Source organism: Camellia sinensis, chromosome 6, assembly GCF_055761805.1.
Source record: "Camellia sinensis isolate YWXY chromosome 6, ASM5576180v1, whole genome shotgun sequence".
Taxonomy (NCBI): Eukaryota; Viridiplantae; Streptophyta; class Magnoliopsida; order Ericales; family Theaceae; genus Camellia; species Camellia sinensis.
In genome coordinates, this window is record NC_138966.1 from 77234402 (window position 1) to 77260454 (window position 26053).

Below are 26053 nucleotides of genomic sequence, written 5' to 3' on the forward strand. Positions count from 1 at the left end.
GGTGCTCAATTCATGACCTTCCCCTCTCATACCTAAGTTCCCGAGCCAAGACACTTTGGTTATGACGGACAAGTGACCTTTGGCATAAGTCACAGGTTTCCTAAATTTTTCAAAAATATTTTAGTGGCGACTCTAAAATCTGGCAATGCAATCCATTTTTGACATCTCTGATGATAAATGAATTTTTTAAAGATTTGCCAAATTTGGACTCTCATTTGTATTATTTTGTTTCACATTGCACTTGTGAAACCAGATTCAGAATTACGAGAATCTGAACTGTAAGGCTATCGTATCCGAGGAGACTAAATCCCTCCAAGAAGCATAAAAAACTAGCTACATGGGCCTGAATGGGTTTTGGGCCTATAATGGATGGGCCCAGATGTCTTGTTTGTAGATTGTGCGGATATTTTACTTGGCTCACACTATTACAAGGATGAAACCCAAGCTTAGTAACAGTTTTGGTGATAAGAACAAGCGTTGAAAAATTATCATGGCCATAAAATTAGTCAGAAAAGTCATTGGGGACCGAGGGTGGCGACTAGTGGCGATGTAGTGAATAGATAGGTCACATTAAATGTAGACCTCTAACTTGAGTACCTTATTTTATTTCTAGATCCACCAGAAGCTAGTGATCACTTTGTCATAGAAAAATAACAAACATTGCATCCTTAAAAAATGGTGTTCATACAAAAATAGTTGTATCAATAGACAAGACCATATCTCATATTAGAGTTTTGGCAGCATCAAAGTGATCATACTTTTGGGTTTTGGCACCCCTATTTGGGTAAGATGAAGATTGATCATAGAGGTTGATTAGAAATCCATTTTTCAAACATAGTATAACATTCAATAGGCTTGTACTCTGGAGCTGTATGTCCTGCTCCCTGTTAACACACACACAAAAAAGAGGTTAATTTCACTTTCTTTTACCCTTTTAACTATTGTTATTTTTATTTTTTAATTTTATTCTGAAATTATTAATTGTATCTATTTAGTCTATAGAATGTTTTGTTTATTTATTTTTATTTTAGTTCGTTTGGTCCACGAGATAAAATGTCCAAATTAATAGTGCTGGAAATCTAACCTAATACACCCATAGAAAAGGTAGTTTTATAATCTGCACAATCTAAATCTAAATCATATAATTAACCACTTGTCTTATGATTCACAACTTAGGTAACCAAAGGAAAACTCTATGGCTTGGGGTGCATACTATATGTACCTTATCATAAATTGGCATAACTTTATTATAAAATTTCGTAATATCAATCATAAAATATGTAACCACACCACAAATTGGAGTAACAAAAAATGTCATAACCAAATCACAAACTTTTGTTTCATGAACCACAAAATTTTGGACACTTCGTTATGCTAATTTGTGTCGAGATTACGTATTTTATGATTGATGTTACGAAATTTTACAGTAAAATTACACCAATTTGTGGTAGGATACATATGGTATGCATCCTTAAAGGGTGCACACCATAGGTTTTCCCATAACCAAATTCCCATATTCTTCTTCACCCCTTATTTCAAAATAGTGAGGAAGAAAAATAAGTGTTGCGTTGTGTGGTTTAATTGTTCAAATTTTGAAATGACATTTTTGCCCATCAAGTTAGCCTTAGCGGTTACTAATTTATTTTTCATTTGGCTATGGTTTAAAACCGACTTATTGATTAAAAAAAATTATTTTTCTCAAAAGCCTTATCATATCTAATTAATTCATGTTTCACCAAAAAATGAACTTTAACTACTCAAAAGCCTGCAGAAAAATCATTATAGTTAAAGAATGTGCCAAATAAATTAGTTTTTTTCGCATTAAGTTTTTGTAGTCTTATTTTTAGCCAATGAATTAACCACTCCAAAACCTGTAGAAAAATCATTAAAGTTAAGAATGTGCTACATAAATTAGTTTTTTTCGCATTTGTCGACTTATTTTTAACCAATGAATTAGTCTTTTTGTCAATAGACAATCATCTCCAATTAGATCACATTAGAAACTATCGCAACTAATTAGACGAAATTGAAAGAAAAAGAATAAATGATGATAGTTTAAAAGATAAAAATGAAAACAACCTAATAAAAAATACAGAGGAAAAACAAAAAATAAAAAACAAAAAAAACATACTTCATGTTTGGTACTATTTTCATTTTTTTCTTCTAAAATTAAAAAGAAAAAGAAAAAGTGATGCAGAAAACTTTTTGGCTAATTGTTTTTTTTTTACTTGAAAATATTTTTGAGCACATCTATTTTTTTAAGAAATACTTCTAAATTATTTTCTCAATTTTTAAGAACTGCTTTCAAACAAAAATGAAAGGGATAAGTGTTTTCAATTTTTTTTATTATTTATTTTCAAAAACGTGAATAACAAAAATAAAAAATTTCAAAACAATACCAAACACATTTGAAAAATATGGAAAACAAGTGAAGACGAGAAATTTCATACCTTGACAGTAGCAAATGTCATCCGATTTGAATAAGTCCTTGTATAACTACACATTGGCAACGAAAAATAAACATTTGCCAATGTGTAGTTATTTTTAACCAATGAATTAGTCTTTTTGTCAATAGACAATCATCTCCAATTAGATCACATTAGAAACTATCGCAACTAATTAGACGAAATTGAAAGAAAAAGAATAAATGATGATAGTTTAAAAGATAAAAATGAAAACAACCTAATAAAAAATACAGAGGAAAAACAAAAAATAAAAAACAAAAAAAACATACTTCATGTTTGGTACTATTTTCATTTTTTTCTTCTAAAATTAAAAAGAAAAAGAAAAAGTGATGCAGAAAACTTTTTGGCTAATTGTTTTTTTTTTACTTGAAAATATTTTTGAGCACATCTATTTTTTTAAGAAATACTTCTAAATTATTTTCTCAATTTTTAAGAACTGCTTTCAAACAAAAATGAAAGGGATAAGTGTTTTCAATTTTTTTTATTATTTATTTTCAAAAACGTGAATAACAAAAATAAAAAATTTCAAAACAATACCAAACACATTTGAAAAATATGGAAAACAAGTGAAGACGAGAAATTTCATACCTTGACAGTAGCAAATGTCATCCGATTTGAATAAGTCCTTGTATAACTACACATTGGCAACGAAAAATAAACAAATAAATAAAATAACTTTTTTAATAAACTTTAAAAATGAATATGAAAAGCTGAGGTGAACTTACCCCGCAACTTGGCCTTGGACCCACCATGAATGCCACTCATCAACAATGGAATAATTAAGAGCTTTAATCCATGCTTGAGTTCCCAAGAATGGAATTATCATGTCGTGATCACCACTATTTCAACCATCATTCCACCGACAACTTTCTTAATTAGTATTAGGGGAAATTACATTTTTAATTTATTGATTTAAATTTCATTTTTATTTTTTTAATTTAAATTAAATAATTTAGACTCTACACTTTAAATTCAGTTTTTATTTGGCCACTTTGTTCAAATTGAAAGGTAAAATTAATGACTTTGAGACACTTGCGAAAATTTAGACAGAAGAATTAAATTGAAACATGACTTAAAATGTAGTGACTAAATTGTTCAAATTCAAACAATAGGGATCAAAGTAAAATTTTAAGTCAAATCATATAGGTGAAAAGTATTAATTACTTTTTTTTTTAAACCAAATTATCTTTAGTTGAACGAAAAATTGGTTATGTCCGGTTAGGTTAGGTCCTTTAATGATCCAAATAATTCATTAGGTAGGTCTCTCTATATGTAGATTATTCATGAAAAAAATTAAATTGATCTAATAATTATTATTATATAATTTCATCATATTTAACTTTAAAAAAATAATCACAAGTATCTATTTCAAGCAAGTGGTATGTTCTTTTAACGATAAATCTTTGTTGTTCAAATTTTTTTTTTAAAGACAAATATAATAAAATTATATAATTATAAATTATTAGATCAATCTTCTTTATTTTTGGTAGATGATCAACACACTAAGACTTTCCAAAAATGAGTAATTTAAATCATCAAAATAAAATATGTTGTAACGCTCACAGCCGAATGGACAGAACTAGACTTCCTTTAAGGTTCTTATTTATGGGAGCCTCTGTACACCGCTCATTAATCTCTCTACACTCATCATTTTTTAAATTATTTTTATTACCATTTATCTCTCATTGAAATTACCATTTAAGAATTGAAACTTTAAATTCTAAAGATCAATTTCCTTATTACACCCTGCCACCCATTTTCCCAGTTGAGGCCCATTGCTACCCCTTTCATCTCCTTTCCACACCATTGCCAAACCCTCTCCACTCTCTCCTATATCATCCTCCTCTTGACAACCTCATCTCTCTCACTTCACTATCCTCTTGGCCAGTCATTCTCCTCCACAACCTCCACTACCTCTTCTCACCACCTAAAATCCTAGTCGTCGTCATTGTTGCCACCTTCGAAACCCTAGATTGATATATTTAGACTCTCCTTCTTGTAGATGTGAGGGTAAGAAGGGTGAAAAAGGTAGGAGAATGAGGAAATGAGTGGAAAAGTCAAGAAATGAGTGGGTGTAGAGAAATAGAGTGAGGTTAGGGATGCATATAAGATTGGAATATTGGACATCCACTACATAATTTTTTTATTATTATTACCTTATCATAAAATTCCAATTTTATTTCCATTTTTAACTTTCCAAAATTAACCCTAATTCTATACCACCACTACCACCATCTCCAGCTATGACCTCCAACCCCTTCCCACCTTTCCTCACTTCTCCTTACCACCATTTAACCTCTTTCCATCCATGCCACCCCTAACTCCATCTCTACCTTTCCCAGCTCTTTCTTTCCCTACCTTTCCCCACCCCTTCCCAGTTTCTCTTCATCTTCCTCTTCCTCTCATAACGATCCTTATCCCCTTTTCGCTTCTCCACAACCCCTTGATAGAGAAAGAGGAATCGTGCGTGCATCAGAGAGAGAGAGAGAGAGAGAGAAAGAGACTCATAGAAATGAGAGGGAAGAAAAGGAGATTGGGTGGTGTCGAGAGATGACGACTATGAACAGGAAAGTGTTGATTGGGAGGAGTGGAATAGAGATGATGATGGGGAAACAGAGAAGATGGCAGGAATGGTGTTGAGAGCTGGTGGGTTGGATGGAGATGGGTTAATAGCTAGCGGGAAGATGGAGAATGGACTGTAGAAATTGGAGGTAGAGGCTAAGGACTTGGGTTTCAAATGTTAGGAATTATGATAGAATTGAGATTTAAGGATGGTGTTCGAAGTAGGGCTAGCAAGGTTGGTGGGGGTGGGCTGAACAGTGGCAAAAATGTTGGGGGGGGGGGGGGGGGAGAGGAAGGACTGCCAAAACTGGAAGTAGGTGCTAGGTTTAGGGTTTCAAATGTTACAGATGATGATAGAATTGAGATTAAGGTCAGTGTTCAAAGTAAAAGAAAAAAAATTTAAATTTTGAGGTGAGAGTTCAAAGAAAATAAGGGTTCAAAGATTGGTGAATGCTATTAACAATACTTTTTAAAATGAGTATAATGAGGCAAAATAGTGTGCAAATAGAAGCACCCTTGTTTTTTGGACTTAAAAGCTTTTAATGCAAGAAACATAGTGATTTCACCTGTAAATAAGGGACCTATAACCTTTGGCGCTGAGGTTTACATGGTATGGGAAACTGTCCCCAATTGTGCGAGTGTAAGACAATTTGTTGCATCTTATCCATTCCGTTATGCTTCCCTGTTTTTAGAAGTACAATTCATTTTCTTGTCATTTTCTTATAAATAATTTTAAATATAGACAAGTATGTATGTCATTTTAACCCCTAAACTAAAAATTATAACGGTTAATCCCACTTATTTATTAATTTTTTTCAATTTGGACCTTAATGGTGAACGTACCCTTTCATCTATTGGGGTGAATAGCACTTTACTTTCTTAAACTATCACTTAGGGTTGGTTTGGGATGTCCTAAAAAAGTGCACTTTTTGACTTATTGGTGGGTTTGAGTTGGGTTTGGGTTGGGTTTGATGTGATGTGTTAGAGAGGTGATGTGATTTAAATAAGATGATGTGACTTAAATAAGATAGTGACTTTTTGACTTTTTGACTTATTTAGTACATGCCAAACTAGCCCTTAGGCCAAGTTTGGGAAGACTAAAAAAGTGCACTTTTTGTCTTTTTGGACTAAAAAATTGAGGTTGAAAATATGGATGTTTGGGTTAACTTTTTGACTTTTTATTGAAAAATGTGTAATAAAAAATTGTAAAAATTGATTTGTAGGGAAAAATTTGAATGGGGAGTTGTGCAGCCGTAATTGTTGACTTTTGGTGAATAGTATTAACTTTTTAACTTTTTGAGTAACTTTTTGGCTTTTTAGCTTTTTTTAAAGTCCCCAAACTTGGCCTTAGTATCACTTTACTTCCCTCAACCAAAAAAATACTACACTTTGTTTGGTATTTCAACTCAACTACAGTTTTTGAGTTATTTTGTTTTCAGTAAAACTTTTTCATATTTTAATCAAAAACAAAATGCATTTAATTTAAATATACCTAAAACGTAAAATATTTGTGAAGAAAAATCTTTAAAAAAAAGTTCACAAAAGATGAAAAACTAAAAAATATAAAGATATAAAAAAAATTAAAACTGGTATATTTTTGTATTTCTTTTATCTTTAGTGAATGTTTTGTTAGATTTATTCATAAATATTTTACTTTTTAAATGTATCTAAATTAGAGGTACGTAAAAATATTATATTTTTTAAATATTAAAAAAGTTCACTACAAGAAAACTAAAAAACTCAAAAATAGTTTTTAAAAATTACACCAAATAAATTATCATTTTAGGCATTCCATTTGAGATATCATTTCATCTCTTTAAGAAACATGTCGTTAAAAGAATATTTACATTATATAAATTTATAATTCAAGGTCAAAAAATGTAGCATTTTTTAGTTGAGGGGTAAAACAAAGTAATATTGGGCATCGTTCAAGGGTAATTATCCTATAGCTAAAAAGGTATTTTTGTCAAAAATGTCCAAATTGAAAAACTAGTAGATGAGGGAGTTAAAGTGTTACAATTTTTAATTCAAGGAATAAAGTGATATGGGACAATATTTGAGGGGGCTAAAGTGTAATTTACCCAATAAAAAATGCATGTGTATTAACCAATTCAAAATACATATCAATTATAACCGATACCATTGGTTCATAATGATACGACAGGTAAGCTACTATAAAACACTCTTTTTTTTAATTTTTGCAGTTGATGATATTTTAAAAAGGAAAAAATTATAATAAACTCCCTTCAACTATGGCCTGTTTTTGAGTTACCAAATCTGTGAATTTCTAATACGTTTTGCTCAATCCACTCAATACTTTTATATTGCAACTAATAAGAATTCTTCTTTCAATACAGCTATTTAAAAATTTGATTCTAAAGAAATAATTTCAAATGTACCTTTCGGATATGGAGCGCTTCTCGAACTCTGTCATTGTTATTCCAAAAATAGGAAAGTTTGTACACATTGATCTACAATCAAGGATGGCAAACAAATAGTCATAAGATAATCTCCTTATCAAACCATACTTACGGGATCATTGGGATAAAATCAGTGCAATTTCAAATGCTATATTAGAGCATCAACAATGTTGAATTGCATTGTCAAATTTTAGCTATGCCATGATACAAAAATGTAAAAGTTTGGCAACCTTGCTGCAAACATGTGGTATGGTGAAAGGTTTCCCGTTGGGGTTTGCGCTTTTGGTCTTCACCTACTTTGTGAAATACTTGTATTAGTTTTTACAAAACAATGAAAAAAAAAAAATTGCCAATCTACTAAAACTTGTGCCAAATTTGATACCAAGGTAGAAATGCTAAAATTTAGCAACTTGAATGATAGCTTCATTAAAGCACCAGACTGCTATAATATAGGTATGGGAACTCAAATAGCCTTCCCATTGGAGCTACTCTTACAATTGGCAGCTCCAACATTAATTTTGTAAGCTTCAAAAAGATTTTGATAGACTGAACTTTGTAATTGCCAAACTTTGCCAAACTTCTCTTTTGTGCACTAGACCATCTAATATTGGCTGTGAGAGGCTTATGTTTTCAATAACACCTGTAGGACCAAGTGTGGGGTTCACAGGCCTCTCACATCCATGCCCTGGACAAAAGCCATTTTTGCAGTTCTTCAATTTGGCTGGATTAGTTACATGGGAATCCCTCACTTATTAAATCATTCTCCTCTATTGTAAAATGTGTAAAATTGATAACTCATCTTCTAATGTTTAAAAGTCATAACACAAAAAGTATTTAAATTTAATATTTCAATCAATTCATTCGGTATTGGTATAAAATTTTGAATCCAAAATGGACCATAGCTTATGAAAACCTTACTAAAAATCAAAATTTGATCCATTTGTTTTTCTTAATGCCATAGCATATTACCACTAATTTTTCATGTTTTTGTTTTAAACGATATACCATGCTAAGTCTAAATTGGGAGCAACTTATTGGAAAAGTTAGGAGGGCTTACACGACTAGAATCACAAGGCGATGGTTGATGAACAACAAGCTCTATGTTTTTCTCGTCGACATATCTTCTTTCAGTAAACAATTCCTGTGGTTTTGGAGAAGCAAAACCACATGATGGCTCCAAAATTTGAGAAGTTTCAACTCCATCAATACACTACAAACACAAACAAAGAAGTTTCATCAGTTTAGTATCCAAGAAAAGGCACACAATAAAGTAATGGAAGGGTTTGTAGAACAGAATATAATATATTGACCTGAGAGTAAGCCTGATGATCCTGCAAACACCATGTATTGTTGGGATCTATATTCAAATACTCTCCTTGACAGCTTCTTTGCAATGACTGAAAAAATAGAATCCACATATTGTCTCTATCTTAAGCAGTACGGACATATACACAAACATGGCATGTGATATAGTGATTTCAAAAAGGATAAATTACACTGACCTTTCTTGAGTTTTAGAGAAAATACAACAAGTCCTACAGTTTTGACATAATTATACTAACCTCATTTTCAGTAATATTAATGAGATCAAAACTAATGCAGATGGTATGAAGACACAAAGATAGGTAAAACGTAATAATGTTATTTTTTTCATTCGTACAACTGATTTGATGAAAAGGGGACCAAATATTATATGAATTAAAATCTTAAGGGAACCCAATGTAATTATGTCAAATTTGTAACCCTAAATGATTGGCCTGGTGGTCAAGGCTTGGGGCTTTGGAAGTATGCTCCCCTCCAAGGTTTTAAGTTAAAAACCTCTTACGTGCAAACAATTTATTAGAGGAATCAATCTATATGAGGCTTTACCTTGACTTTAATTAGAACTACCACAAGTGGACGGTAGGATTGGTTCTATGGATTAGTCAGTCCTTTGGACCGGATACTGAGTTATCAAAAATTATGTCAAATTTATGGGACTTATTGTATTTTTTTCTAATCTCAAGGGAGGTTAGTGTAATTTACTTTTTCAAAAAAATGAGGACTCAAACAAAGGAGGAACATGACAATAAAAAAAATATTATATATATGTTTAATTGCTATAAAATTAATTTTACATCCACAAATAATTAAATTAACAAAAATTAATACTAATTCAATATTTAAAAAATAAATCTCACTGTTATATTATCTCTTGTCGTTCATGTTTTCTTTAATGGATGAACAATTAATTATTTATATAAAGTAAAAAGTAATCGCCATTCAAAATCTAACCTCCATCAAATGCATTAACAAACAAACAAACAAACAAAAAAGATTTAATTGGTGTGTCCCCAGGGTATTTGCTCGAAATAAATTAATTAAATAACAGGACACCTATTCAGGGTCAACACTGATTTTTTCGAGGTCCAAAGTGGACTTTTAACAAGGGACCTTCATACATATTTTTTAAAAAAATAATTATGAGTCTAATTTTATTTTTATTTTTTCTTGTATATGACAGTACTCGTAAAAAGGTTATTTCCAGTATATATATCTATTAAAATTTATTTAAATATACGTTAAAGTTTACAATAAGAAAATGACCAAAATAATATAAAATGAAGTATCAAATAAAAAGTAAACAAAATGTAACAAAAATCACTTAAACATCATTTTTCTGGCATTTTTAACTATAAAATTACTAATCTAGTTTGCATAATCCAACTTATAAGCTAAATAATTTTCAATGGATAAAATTGGTAATTTATTTAATCTTTCATTTGACATAGTTGAGTAAAGGTAAGATTTAATTAATTTTAATTTGAAAAGAATAATTGCAAGTAGTATAATTAATCATATTCTATATATATATATATATATTTTGATCGGCAATCATATTCTATATATAAGCTATACATTTGGAAAATAACTATTCAATAACTTCAAACAATTCACTATATCAATTAGTTTTAAATCATAACTGAATTTTGTCTAGGCCTTTAAATTTCAATGAGATTTTTTTTTTATAGGTTAATATAATAATTAACCAAATTTTGAAGCCTTTTTTAAGTTAATTTTCCGGGGCCCAAAGCGACAACTTCCCCGACTTGTATCCAGAGCCTGCCCTGCACCTATTGGCGTGTCCCATACTTGTCCCAATGTCTAACTCCACTACGGCAGATGTTTCAAAGTGTCGGTGTTTCATGGTCTCTTTCATTACCTTTGCCATTAGGCACTCAATCTGTTCAGTCTATTCTTCTTATCTATGAAACCATGTCACATGTAAGGAGGAATATCAGTTTGATCGACACTTTATTTAAAAAATATGGGACAATTGTGATTTGTTATCATTGCTGATGAAATGACATTAATTTAAGTAGATTTTAAAAAAGAGAGAGGATTTATTTCGAAGTATTAAATCACCTCGTAAAGTTCGTCTGAAATAAGTCCCATTCCATGAGCAAATGGGATTGCATAATTGCGGTCATTAGCAGTTGTAGATGGGTTGCCAAGTAAGTATCCCTAAACCATTTCAGAATGAAAAGAATTATACATATATAAAATTTATGGAAAAAAATAAATAAATCAATAAATAACAAAAATAATATGATAATATCATTTTTGTAAACAAATTTATCTTCATAAATGTATAATTATGCATGAAAATTTTATATGATTTTTTTTTAATTACACTAGTAATCCTTATGTGGACCCTTGTATCATTTGTACTTATACTTTTATTTGATTCTCATTTTAAATTTTGTGTCAATTTGGTAATGCCATTATGGTTTTTTACGAAAACTATCTCTAAATTGGTTGATGTTTACTCATTGAATTGATCATGTATACAATTATGCCCCTAAAAGTATGAGACATTCCACTCATGTGTTTTGTTTTTATAAAATAATGCTAACAGTTGTAATCAATTAAATCAAATTGAGACAAAGCAAAAAATTCATAATCAAAATCGAGACAATTAAAATTATAAAAACTAAATGTAGACTACCAATATAATTTGCCCCACACCTTTAGAATCACAAGAAAACGCTTCGTAACTTTGTGAAGCATTAAAATTTAATTCTCATATTTCTATCAACCCAAAAGATACTATATAAGTGGCCTATTTAGAATAATGTTATATGCACCAATTAGTATATTAACTAGTGTACCAATTGATAATGTGTCATAATTTAAAAGGTTTTTGGTATTTATAATGTAATTAATGCGTGAGATCAATAATAATATCATAACTAGTGTTAGTACAATAGTTAAAATACTAATTAGTACATGTAACACCACTGGCCTAGTTATTGTAACAGAAAAGAGATATAAGAGGTACAAACCTTGAGATTGATAAGAGGTTTAATGCCTGCTTCGTTTCCTGCGTTGCAACACAGTACACTTGATTAATCCCTTCTTCAAATCAATGCATATAGCATTATTTTTTTTTTTTTTTCTATTTTCTTTTTTGGAAATTACAAAAAAATAAATAAATAAATAAATTCCAAAGTTTGACCTCAATAATTAATTAAACCAAAACTTTTTAATTATTTAAATCCTAAATTTTTAAAATAGTATCAATTTGTTACTGGGTAATTTTCACCAATTTGAACATATATTTATGTTACATGGAATCACATAAGAGTGTCTAGTCAGGACCAGCCCTCAACCTTTTGGGCTTTTTGGGACCCGAGTCAGACTGTGAAGATGCTGTTGGAAGAGGCACATTGGATTTAGTTTAATTCAAGCGTGAATTCGCTAGTTAATTGAGGGTATTCATGTGTAATTCGTTTTTGTCATTTTAATGAATTGTTTTGTGACTTTGGCCTGTGATTTTTGTTCATTAAGGTGCTCCAATTGTGATTTTTTTTTCACATTAAATCGTTATACCTATTTGTCGTTGATTGTTTGATTGGGATTGATATTCATTGTTTTAAATTGAAATATAATCATGAATCAATATCTCGAGGGTTTTTCAGATTTTTCGTGTATGATTTACTCGAATTACTTAGATATGCCCGTTAGATGTCTAGCTACACATATCAATGTATACGTTAGCAGCAAATTGTAGAGTTGTACCAATAGAATTTCTGTAAATTTTCTCTCGCTCATCCTTTACTTTCTTACCATTTGATATCAGTTGAACAATAATTGGAACAGTAATGCCTGTATACGAGTCTCCACCCATGTAAACTGGATTTGAGAGGAAGTCTGGATGATCAATCAACCACTGCAAAATGTTTTCAAACAATAAAATTATATATATATTTTTTTTAATTCTAAAATTATGTACATCTGGCTTATGCTATGAACTGTTCTTCATTTACTCTCCAAAAGCCACTCTAAAGCATTGTTTCATGTTGCTTTTATTGGAGAGTTAAAAAGGTACCTTTCTGAGAAATTCATAAGCTTGGTCACATGATTGCAAATCAGTAGATTGAGAAGCAATTGATGTCATTCCATAGGAGAATCCAGTACCAACAGGCAAGTCTACAAAGATTATGCTTGCCACCTGATATTTATCATTGTATTATGATCAAATTAATGCTATCATATGTGCGTGTTAAAATAAATTGATGTATTATTATTGATTGATGTGTATTGAATTACAAGATTGTTGTATTGATTTTGTACAAGAATTCCTATTATATAGGAGATGATTCTGGAGTAGGTGAGCAGTGAGTGGTGGAGGTAGGTGAGGAGTGAGTGGTGGAGGTAGGTTTGGTGGAGTGTAGTAGGTGATAGGAGTGAGTGGTGGAGGTAGGTTTGGTGGAGTGTAGTAGGTGATTTACATTTACATTAACAGCCCCCCTCAAACTCAAGGAGGATAGGTACTAGCCAACTTGAGTTTGGAGAGAGGAACAAAACAGAAAAAATAAACTGAAAAATAAAACAGGATAGGAGACACGGTATGGTCGTGTCAGACCGTTGTAGCAGACAGTTTACGGGGTCATGTCGGACCGTTGTAGCAGACACTGTGTGGTCGTGTCAGACCGATGTAGAAGACAGTTTATGGGGTCATGTCGGACCGTTGTAGCAGGACAGTTTACGGGGTCATGTCGGACCGTTGGAGAAGACAGTTTATGGGGTCATGTCGGACCGATGTAGAAGCTGACCGGAATCAATGTCGGGACAGTTTATGGGGTCATGTCGGACCGGTGTAGAAGACAGTTTACGGGGTCATGTCGGACCGTTGTAGAAGACAGTTTACGGGGTCATGTCGGACCGATGTAGAAGACAGTTTACGAGGTCATGTCGGACCGTTGTAGAAGACAGTTTACGGGGTCATGTCGGACCGATGTAGAAGACAGTTTACGGGGTCATGTCGGACCGTTGTAGAAGACACTGTGTGGTCGTGTCAGACCGTTGTTGAAGCTTGTGGTGGTGCACCAAGGGGGCGACTTAGGGAGTGCGCCATGGGGTGACTTGAACATGATACATGATACTGGTATAACCCCCCCTCAAACTCAAATAGGTGTGAAGATAGAAACCTATTTGAGGTTGAAACAAAGGGATTGATAAAGCTGACCGGTGTAAAAGACACTGTATGAGTGTGTATATAGGCTGCCCAAAAAAAAATATACATGGATGTAGATATCGAGCCCTCAAAAGTCGTGCCCTCAAAAGGTGTGCCCGCACCCTCAAAAGGCGTGCTATCAAAAGGCGTGCCCGAATGCATCAAAAGGCGTGCCTGTTTGTCGGCGAGAAGAGGCGCGCGATGCGCGTGGCTGCCTCGGCTATTTAACCAAGACAGAGCTGAGGCAGAGGCGAAGACAAACAATTGGCGAAAATCCTCTGAAAAACTCTTCGTTTTGCTGAGAAGGTTTTGCTGAGAAGATACTCTGTAACACTCTCTATAACACTCTGTTGCCCAGAAAAAATGGCTTCGTCTTCCCGCGGGCTGCTTACCCTCTTTCCCGACCTCAACGAATCTACAGGAGAGAGAACTGGTGCGGTGGCCAGTGAACCTCAACCAAACACTGCTGGGTTTGCTCCGCTGAACTTTCCGATGCGGTCTGTGGAGCAAAAAATGGCGGTGCAGTCGGATGTGGAGGCCAATCAGTATACGTTGAAGGCATGTGTGGAGTCCATGACGGCGGTCACAAATCTGTCGCACCGGCTACAGAGTAGGACAAATGAGGTGCAGCAGTTAAACTCCCAGCTGGCTCTGCTCCAACGCATGTATAAGGATGCGCGAGCAGAGATGAGCGTGCTAAGGGCAGAAAACAAGGAGCTGAAGCGGAAGGCCACCGTGATGTTCCGATTTGGAGGGCCGCCATATGCTGCAGTGGAGGAGCAGGGAGTAGTGATCATGCCCAGTGGAGGAGAAAGCACAGAGGCAGCACGGTCAAGGGCCGTCCAGGACGGAGGCAAGAAGAAAAGACCGGCAGCAGAGTAGAGAAGAAAAATCTTGCCTGTGGAGGTGGTTGTTTTGTGTGTTGGTTTTTTTTTTTTTTTTTTTTTTTTTTTTTTTTTTGTTTTGAATTTTTTTTTTTTTTTTTTTTTTTTTTTTTGGTGTAAAATGCTGATCGGGGTTGATCCCGGCATGAAAAAAAAAAATGACAAATTTGTGGAATGAAAACCGAGTTGGGTGTGAATGGATTTTTTTTTTTTTTTTTTTTTTTTTGTTGAAAATAATAATAATAATAAGAATAATAAATAAAATGAAGTGGTGGATCAGCAAGAGTTGAGAATCAGCAAGACTTTTTTTTTTTTTTTTTTTTTTTTTTTTTTTTTTTTTTTTTTTTGAAAATAAGAATAATAATAATAAATAAAAGAAAGTGGTGGATATAAAAAGAGGTGTCAGGAAGAGAACAAAATAAAGGTGATGAAAAGTTTGAAAGAAATGATGGTGAAAATAAAGGAGGGACAAGGAAAGTGGTTCACGTTTGTGTTTTTTTTTTTTTGTTTTTTTTTTTTTGTTTTTTTTTTTTTTTTGGAAATGAAAAAGGAAAAGTGGGGTGCAAAATGATGATGATAAAATGAATATAAAAAAAAAATGAGTGTGTGTAATGCGGTGCCTTTAGTCAAAAAAAAAAGTGAATAGATTAAAAATTAAAAGGACTAGTGGGAACCAAGTGGTGTTTGGTCGGTGGAATAGATTATAGGGTTTTGGATGAGTGGGTGTAATGCGGTGCCTTTTGGATGAGTGGATATAAAAAGTTGGTGGCGTGTGTGTGTATGTCTCTTGTGTGTGTTGTGTATGCCTCTGCTGGGTGTGAAGGTGCTACCCGTGGGTGTGATTCATTTCAAAGCTCAAAGCTGCAGAGGGAAAGAGCCTAGAGAGAGGGAGATAAGAGACCAAGAGAGAGAGAGAAAAGGTGCCATGCATGTGTGGTGTGTGTTCCATGCGAGAGAAAGAGAAAGCCCCATGTGTTTTTGTGTGTGTGTGCGCTGTGCCGTGTGTTTGGGTGTGAATGGTGTGTTGGGTGGTGTGGGTGTTTGCTGTGAGAGAGAGAAGTTCTGCATGTGTGCATGGTCACGGTTTGGAGATGGTGGTGCATGGTCACGGTTTGGAGATGGTGGTGATGGTGGCTCGGTTGTGGAGTTGCAGCGGTAACGGCTCGGCAGTGGTGTAGTTGGTAGTGCCGCTGGTGGTGGCTCGGTATTGGCCAGATCACGGCGTCGGTGGCTGTCGTGTGGGCCGACGGAGTGCTCGACGACGTGGGTAAGATCATGTTGTAACAAAGCTGCAGCAAGAAATAGTGATGGTTCACGGCAGTGAAGGTATGTGTAAAGGTCCGGCGGGCGGCCAAGGCGAGACTGCCGCCCGCCGGTGAAGCAGAATGACTAGGTTGTTAACCTAGCTCTGATACCATGTTAAAATAAATTGATGTATTATTATTGATTGATGTGTATTGAATTACAAGATTGTTGTATTGATTTTGTACAAGAATTCCTATTATATAGGAGATGATTCTGGAGTAGGTGAGCAGTGAGTGGTGGAGGTAGGTGAGGAGTGAGTGGTGGAGGTAGGTTTGGTGGAGTGTAGTAGGTGATAGGAGTGAGTGGTGGAGGTAGGTTTGGTGGAGTGTAGTAGGTGATTTACATTTACATTAACAGTGCGCATGCACAGAATCATTGGAGGAAACTCACTTCTCTCCCGTCAATTTGACTTTCAATCCAAATTTTTGTGAGAGGACAAGTGGATCTCATTGTGGGATTCATTTTCCCTCTCACAAATTCGTCTCCAATCCATCTCATTTGGAAATGGAATGGGCTGGGCATTGTTGTTGAGTCCCATCAGGGGTCATTCTTCGAAGTGAGCCCCTGTGTATAGATCATTCATAAAAAAATAAAATAAAATTTATCCTAAAATCACAATTATGTATTTATCTTTTAAAAAAAATACCATATATGCCTTTAAAAATAAATCATCTATTTTTTGAAGATAAACGTGATGAAATACGTTATTATAATTAGTAAATCAATTTGATTTTTTTTTTTTTTTTTAGACAAACTATGGTTGATGTTAAGGTAACATATAACATTTTAATGCATTAGATAGTTATATATAGTTGCTCTTTAAAGCATATAAAACTAGTATGACAATAATAGCCTCAGCCTTCGTATATTCTATCTACCTTCGTCCATGAGTTTGGATTCAAGACTAAAGTAGGCAAACTCCCTTCTTTCTGGTTGGCCTCAAAATTTAGTGGACCTGCAAATTAGTTAAGCCATTATATATTCTCAATAAATCACCAATTCAAATCGATTGGGCACCTTTTTTTCTAAATTTTTTTTTATTCTCTGATTTTATTTCCTTCAATTTTGTTTCCTTTTTTGTTTTCTGCACTATTCACTCAACACAAATCCCTTAGGATCAATTATTTTTTTACATGTATACATGACTAGTGAGGAACATAAAAATTGTACAAAGAGGGCTAAAGTGTAATCATTTAGAATTTGTAAGGGTGCCGAAGTAAAATTATGAGATTGGCTTTCTTCCAATCCGTGATTAGATTAAAGGGTGTTGTTGGACCCGTAGGGGCTTACCGCAGGTCCCATTTCGATAATTTAAACTGTTTGATGTATAAAAATCGTCGAGTACTATATGCCTGTAAAAAATCACGTTGACCAGATATCAATAGCTATTTCATCGGATCAGATTTCTATCAACCGTTTATTTTTTCACCTTCCATTTTTTTTTATAAAAAAAAAAAAAAAAAAAAAAAAAAAAAAAAAAAAACTGATTTGATTACGTAGTTATCAATATCCAATCAACGTGATTTTTTACAAGCATATAAATCTCGATGAGTTCTATACATTAAGCGGTTCATATAATCAAAACAAGACCTGTAGCAGGCCTTCACAAGCTCAACAACAAACTCTAGTCCGTGAAGCCAAACCCTAAGATTATATGCATGTTAGTGGGACCAAATTTTATATATATATATATATATATATAGATATATTTAAATACTCAAAATTGCATTAGGAGTGAGATTTTTCAAAAGCTTCGAGCATGATAAAATTACTTATATTTGGTGGAACGGTAGTAAAATTGTATAGATTTTATAGGGGTCAACATAGTTTTTATTTTTTTAATTTTTTTTTAACACTAGTTAGAATTGTAGGAAAAATGAGAAGATTGTATTAATTATTGAGGGTAAATTACAAATACACCCCTTAAAGTTTACTTAAAATACGAATTATTTTTGTGATTTAAAAAATTACAAATATTCCCTTATTAGAAATTTTTTATTTATTACTTTGAGTTGCACCCCTCCATATTTGTATAATTTTATTTAATATTTTTTATTTCTATCCAACTATTGAGTAATTTCCCTAAAAAGAAAGTGTCTATGTTGGTGATTATGGGTGTGCGCGCTTCGGCCATTTTAAAAGTGAAATTATGAAGTAAATCGTGAATAGTGGATTGATAAATAACAAAATCACAGTTTGGAGCGGTTTCAATTTATTAGTTGATTGAAAAATATTTTTAAATAATTATCAATCATTTGTATAATATTTTTCATATATATAACATAAATTAATTTTACATAATGTTTTTCATATATATAACTACTACTAATGTTTATTAAAATTCACATCTTAAATCTCACTCACACTCATTTTTATTTTTATATTTCATTAGATGTTAAAAAAATATATGCATTAACTCTAATAGAATGGAACGATTTCAAAAACGGATTATAAATTTTAAAACTTAATCCACGATTAACCAATAAATCAAAACAAGTTGATACGATTTTAGCGACATTTTATACAACCCTAATGATAATACCGTAGAAAAGTTCTGACTTTATTCAATTATATTCTAAAACGTGACATAAAGAATCCAACAGAGATAGACGGCACACACAAGGTGCAAGTGCATGGAAGTGCAAGAGATTCGAGAATTTTAGTAAAGGTAGATTATAATCAGTGATTATAAGATCGCTAGGTCAAACTCAAGATTTAAAAAAAGATTTGAGATAAAATTTAACAAAAATGTTCGGATCACAGATGTTGTACTAAAATTTTTACGAAACTTCTCATGTGATATGATTCCACAGGGGTGTGGGTATGTGTATTTGGTAATATTTGGAATCCTTGTTTGGAAAGTGACTAAATATAATAAAAAAATCATTATAAATTGTCTCATCACTCTTTTTTTTTTTTTATATCTTTTCGTAAACAGTCAATTCAATTCCCACACTCTAAAGATTGTTTTGGATATAATTTATAAATTGTTTTTTTTTACTTATTACAAAAATATATATATATAAATAAAATTAATATGATAAAAGTAAATCAATAAATAACTTATTTATAATATTGTCAAATCTAATGCGAAGAGTCGATGTATGGCTAAGATTTGACTAGGATTTATCCCATCCAGACGAACCAATTTACGGCCACAGTTGGACCAACGAACCGATTTACAGTCATGGTCAAACCATTGAGCTAGTATATGGTCATGGTCCAACCAATGAGAAAATAATAAGAAAAGAAAAATGATTTAGACCTCTGAAAAAAGACCTCTAATGAAGCTCTAATTTGTTTTTTTCTTCTCCCTTTTTTGTCTTCTACTTCACTGTTGTTTTTTTTTTTTTTTTTTTTGCTGGACAGCTCTAATTAGAGCTCTGCATCAGCTCTAATTAGAGCTCTGCAGTAGCTCCGATAGAAAAATAATCAATAAATTCTATTTTACTATTAAGATTACTATTAAATCTTATCAAGTTTGAATATGAAGAATTAAGATCTATTTGTCATAAAATATTTTCAAAAAGTTTATTTCTTCATAATGATATATTTTATCTTAATTTTACGCTTCTCATTTAATATGAACAATAATTTATAAATAATTTTAACTTAATTAAAATTAAAAAATATAAGTAACAATTGGATCAAAACAACTTTAGTATAAAATGCATCATTTTTTATTATTTCCAATTATGAATTTTATTTAGTATAAACAATTTAAAAAGTTTAAATTCTATTAAATTTCCAAAGAGTTATGAAAAATAACACTATGGCAAATTTATATATTTCTCAATACATGAGATAGTTGATGTGTTTTTGTTTATAAAAATTCATTTAATTAAACAATTAAAAATATTATTATTATAAAATTTTAAATAAATTAAAATTATTTATGAATTTTTTGGCTCATATTTTAATGAAAGTTTAAAATAAAATATACTATTATGAATAATTGAATTTTTTTATAAGAATTTATAAAATAAAAAATAAAATATAAAGGGTTTGTCAATTGAAATTTGATGTAACTCAATAGTTGTTTTTGAAACAAAATAAAACTTATCGATAATTTTTTTTATTGTGGTTTATAATTTTTAAGATTAAAAAAATATAATTTTGCTTAGATTAGAAATATTTATGAAATTATTGTTCATAATAAATGAGGGGTAAAATTGAGATAGCATATACCATTATGAAGAATGAACTTGTTGGGAATATTTTATGAAAAACGCTAAAAATTGATAGATCTCAACACTAATCTTAAAAGTAACATAGGACTTGGCACTTTGGGAAGAGGTTAAAAAAGTCAATTTTTTGGTTTTTTAGCTTTTTTAACCAAAGAAGCCAATTTTTTTTTGTCAAAAAAACTATCCAAAAAGTCAAAAAGTCCAAAAGTTAATTTTTTATCAACTTTTCAAAACACTACTTAGCGGTACTTTGGAAAGTAAGTTAAAAGTTACTTTCTAACTCTTTAGCATACTTTCTCTCTCATATAAAAAAAGTCGAAAAGTCAAAAAAGTTAAAAAGTTCACTTTTAATTATCTTCCCAAAACACCCCTTAGTTATTTTTTATTTTTATTTTTTTGGGTGTATTTGGTTTGATTTTCAAACATTATTTTCTAACTGCTTAATTTTTTGTTTTCGTTTTATTGTTTATTTTTTATTTTTTATTTTTAAAATATATTTAATTTAAATGTTTTTAAAAGCGTACATATATTAGGTTATATTTTATTTTTATATTATTATTGATTTCTATTAATTTTTAATATAGACAATTAAATTTTATTTTTTATTACAAAAAAAAAGTCAACAAATGGAGGGAGATTTTTAAAGGAAAAAAAAAACAAAAACAAACCGTAGAAAAAGGTCATTTGAACAATTTTTTTTTGGGACATCATAATTTTTTTGGGGTACATCAGAAAAAGGTCATTTGAACAATCATGACTACTTTTGTTGATCAATGATCATGTTGAACTGTCAGAATGACCTGTTGCTGTTAAAAAAGCAACATTGGAATGAAATTACATTCATATGCTAGATTTGGCATAATGGGTTAGGATTAAAATAGTTCAAAATAAAATAAAATAAAATAAAATAAGTTAAAAAATTAATAAAATAAAATATGATATTTAAATTATAATTATTTTATTTTTTCTTTTATAAAAGTTAAAAAAATTAAAAATTTATCATAAATAAGATTTTTTAGTCTAGATTAAAATAATTAAAAAACTAAAAAATCAACTTACTTCCCAAATGATGGCATATAGCATATATATATATATATATATGATGAGATTAGAGTGTCTTCGGTTCTTCATCGGACTGGACAATTTAGTTTGGTCTATTGGGCTGATTTTTTGGTCATATTTTCATAATTCAAATCGTTTAAATTTTAAGATTTATCGAATATGTTATTCTTCTAAAAAATTAAGTTGATCGGATGACAGAAAATATGTGTTTAGATTAATTTTATATGCACTATTTATTTTTTTACCATATATTTTTTTTTATCCAAAACTGATTCGAACACATAATTTTTATTATTCGATCAACTTATTTTTTTTTATAAGAATGATATACTTAATAAATTTTAAAATATAATCAATTTATATTATTGAAATAGAACTCAAAAATAAAACATCTATCCAGTCTAACGAAGGTTTGACGTATAGTAAATCTGCAACCTGCATTTAGTGGCTGTTTGGCATATGCTAAAATAGCACATGCTATCTTAGCACATTATTCTATTTAAGTCACTATTATCTTATTTTGGGATGCTACCTTTTTAGCCAATTAGTCAAAAAGTTACTAAATTAACCAATTAGCCAATTAGTCATACCAAAAAGTCAACAATTACGGTTTCTCTCTATTTTTTGCACAGCTTTTCGTAATTAGTCAAAAAGTCATCCCAAACATACAAGTTTTTTTTACCTACCTTTTTAGCCAATTAGCCAAAAAGTTACTAAATTAGTCTGTTCCCAAACGACGCCAAGTCACATTACCTCCCTACCACATCAACTCAAACCTAATCCATATTTCACATTTTTCATAAAAAATTCAAAAACCATACTAATCTACCACTTCCAAAACAACCCCTATTCACAGCTCATGGATGAAATCCCAAATTTACGGATGATTAATAACTAGCTGTCACACATCAACGAACTTAAACTACATCTTTATTTTTTGGTAAATTGCAAACACACCCTCTAAAATTTATTTAAATTACAAATTATCTCTTGTAATTCTAGAAATTATATTATATCCCCTAAATTTTCTAATTTCATAACAAATAGATCCTTTTATTAATAAATCATGAAGTTAATTAACATTTTTTAATAATGTTAAAATTTTATTTCAATTAATAATTCAGATTATTTTATTATTGGTAAACAGTTAAAAATTTGGGAGACTTATTTATAAGTCTTTTGTCAGACACTTATGATAGGTTAAATCCTGTGTAATTTCTTATAGAGGCTCAAGTCCTATTTAGATAGGAATGTGTTTCACAAGATCCTACATAAACGTAACGTGACGTGACACTTACATAAACGTAACGTAACGTGTCACGTTACGTTTCACAAACTTAATGAGTTTTTATTTTTTAAAATTAAATGTGAAAATATTGCTGATTTATGTTGATGTCACGTTACGTTTCATATAAATATGGTCTTTGGTAACATAGGAAATTAAATGTTGAATGTTGTCATAGATCATAGGTGTCACGTTACGTTTATGTAGGTGTCACATTATGTTACGTTTATATAGATATGATCTATGATAACATTCAATTTCCTATATATGATTTTACTATTATTTATGATATTAACAACTAATATTGAGGGTAAATGTGTCAACAAACTTCCTACAGGATTTATAGGAACATATATTTTTTAGTAGGACCATATGTAGCATAAATCTCCCTAATAGGACCTATAAATAATTTTCCCTAAAAATTTTACTTTTTCAATTAATTCTGTTGAATAAAAAATTCTGACAGAGAGATATTTGTAATTTTTCAAACCACAATGGACAATTCATATTTTAAGCAAATCTGAAGAAGTGTATTTATAATTTACCTAATATATCAATCAGCTACATGAGAGATGAGGGGATTACCCATTTTGGAGAAAAATAAAAGCCACTTTTTTTTTCAATTTTTTTTTTTAGTATTTTTTGAAATCGTATCAATTTTTTTTATTTTTTTAATCTGCCTTATCGAGATGAATTTAAAAAGGAAAAATGACTCGTAACTCGAATTTTGTCCGGCTCAAATGACCCGAACTACCCAAAACGATGTCGTTTTGGGCAAATTTTTTTTTTTTTTTCTTCTTCTTTCTTTCCTTTTCATTCTTTCGAACATAGACAGAGAATGAAAAGAAAATGAGAGACAGAGAGAGAGAGAGAGAGAGAGAGAGAAAAAAGAGAAAAGAGAGGAGAGAAGAGAATCGACGGTGATGGTCGGTGATGGTGGTGGCGATCGACGGCCTAATCTTTTCTTTCAAACTTTTTTTTTTTTTCTAAGTAGATCTGGATCTGAAATTTTTTTTTATTGATGATGATAATATCAATCCGGATCTGCAGACCCAAGGAATTTTTTTTTTATTTGTTGATGAAGATGATGATGATGTTGTTGCAATTTGTTGATGTTGATGTTGATGTTGATGTTGATGAAGATAATGAACAAGATCTCCAGACCCAGCGCGGCAGACCCTTCTTCTTTTTCTTCTCCCTTCTTCTTATTCATCTTCAGAAAAACAACGAAAAAAAAAAAAAAAACACCAAAACGACATCGTTTTGGTGTCGGGCCATTCGAGCCACGCCTTTTTCGAGCTACCAATCGGAGTTGTTTAAAAAGTATATTTGTTTTAAAGAAGTTTTAAAAACCTCAGTAAAGATGAAAATAAACTAAAAAAGATTGCTTATTTTGATTTATTTTTGTGTTTTCTATATTTGTTTTTTGAATTTTTTTGAAAAAGAAAAATTATACTTTTTTGGTACATCTTATCAAGCTGAATCTAAAAACGTAAAACTCTTTCAATAATTTTCAAAAAAAAGTACACTAAAGATGATAAAAAAAGGGTATGGCTTCTGTTCAGTCCGAGATCGGACTGGACCGTACTGTTAGGCCCGTGAGGGCGCATCACGGGTCCCGTTTTGATAATCTGAACCGTTCAATGTGTAGAAATCGTCGAGTACTATATGCCTGTAAAAAATCACGTTGATCGGATATTGATAGCTATGTGATCAAAACAGTTTTTTGTCAACCGTTAATTTGTTCACCGTCCAATTTTTTTAATACGAAACTGATTTGATCATATAGCTATCAATATCCGATCAACGTGATTTTTTACAGACATATAGTACTCGACGAATTCTACACATTTAACGGTTCAGATTATCAAAACAAGACCCGTGGTGGACCCCCACGAGCCCAACAGCACGGTCCAGTTCGATCCCGGACTGGACAGAAGCCATACCCGAAAAAAAACACCCCCAAAAAAAACAAAAAACCATGCCGAAAACACCCAATCTTATACCTCATCATCTCATTACCTTCCTCCCTGTTCTCCCCTCTTGCCTATTCCTCTTGCCTATTCGACTCTGCCTCACCACCACCGACAACCAGTGTCTAGACCTTCTACCCATAACAACCACCCTTACCTCCTTATAGTCCATGAGCATCTCCAATCCAGTATCGATGCTTTATCAAATTTAAAATTTGATGAAAAGAGTCAAATGAGACGTTCCAACTCTTTCATCAAAATCATATTAAATAAAGAAATAACTCAAATTTTCATCAAATGAATGGAACCTTTCATCTTTCATTAAATTTAAATTTACGGCTCGGCTAGACATCCTTCCAAATGTCTACCAAGAGTAATTTTGACAGTTTTTTTATTTTCATTCAGACGTCCTCCCGGACAATCGGGAATGTAAAAAAATGTAATGAAAATTTTAGTTTTAGCATTAGAATGAAGAATATCAAAAAAAAAAAATTAAAAAGTTTACTCAAATTTAGATGGTCTTACAGCTCTCACTTAAGGGAAGCTGTTGTCTTCTTTTTGAGGTCATATGATGTGAAAGTCAAACTAAATACTGATATGCAGAATATTGTTGGGTGGGTGCCGTAATAATACAGATGCTTTACGGTTCATCCATCCGTGAACAAGTAAATCCCAAATCTATCATCACTATTGTGTTGGAAATGGGAAATACAATACAAGGATTTGAGGAGAGAAAAGAAAGTGAAGTTGGAGATGAAAGATTTACCTATTTCATAAGCGAAACCAGAGAAAGCGGAGCAGCCTGGGCCTCCTGTCAACCAAAGAACCAGAGGGTCCTCTTTGGGGTTGGATTCAGACTTAACAAAGTAGTAAAAAAGCTGTACATCTTCTGATTTATCCACACCCACATACCTGACACATACATGTATACACAATACATAGCATAACATAACATAACATAACATTAATCAACTATATATTCATGCACAAACAGAGAAGAAGAAAAAAAATGAATCAAGTATACTGAGTTGACCCACCCACCCACCCGGTTTCAAGTTCAAAGGGAAGGGGTCCTTCAAATCCTGGGAGAGACTCAACCACAGAGTAACCGAGTACGAGCTTAGATGAACAAGCAATCATCAAAAGAGAGAGCATGAAAATCAAAAGCAAGTGTGCCATTTTTGAAGCCAAGTTTGTGTTTAATTGGAAGCAATCAATAACAGCGACACAGCAAGTGGGGGATAAGAACAAAGGGTCACCGATCCAAAAGGAACCAAGCAGTTGATTTGTATTGTACACTTCTCTTTATCATCTTTGGACCCTCTTTCTTAATTTCTTGATGATGTCATGACAAATAAATTAATGTATCCTCAGCAATAGTGACAGATAACTGTATTTTAACCATTAAAAA

The 26053-nt window shown here is 31.7% G+C and overlaps 1 protein-coding gene across 1 annotated transcript; it reads right to left on the minus strand.

Annotated features, from left to right (window-relative positions):
- Nucleotides 1-550: 550 nt before the first annotated feature.
- On the minus strand, nucleotides 551-26053 carry LOC114278179 (serine carboxypeptidase-like 11). The gene is made up of 14 exons (XM_082874032.1): nucleotides 25688-26053; nucleotides 25409-25554; nucleotides 17014-17090; nucleotides 12819-12941; nucleotides 12557-12659; nucleotides 11773-11810; nucleotides 10853-10951; nucleotides 8758-8844; nucleotides 8505-8657; nucleotides 7427-7498; nucleotides 5594-5709; nucleotides 3191-3304; nucleotides 3054-3099; nucleotides 551-884 (listed from the first exon to the last, which is right to left on the minus strand). Exons 1-14 carry the CDS (start codon nucleotides 25819-25821, stop codon nucleotides 801-803), a joined length of 1392 nt encoding a protein of 463 aa, XP_082730158.1. The 5' UTR covers nucleotides 25822-26053; the 3' UTR covers nucleotides 551-800.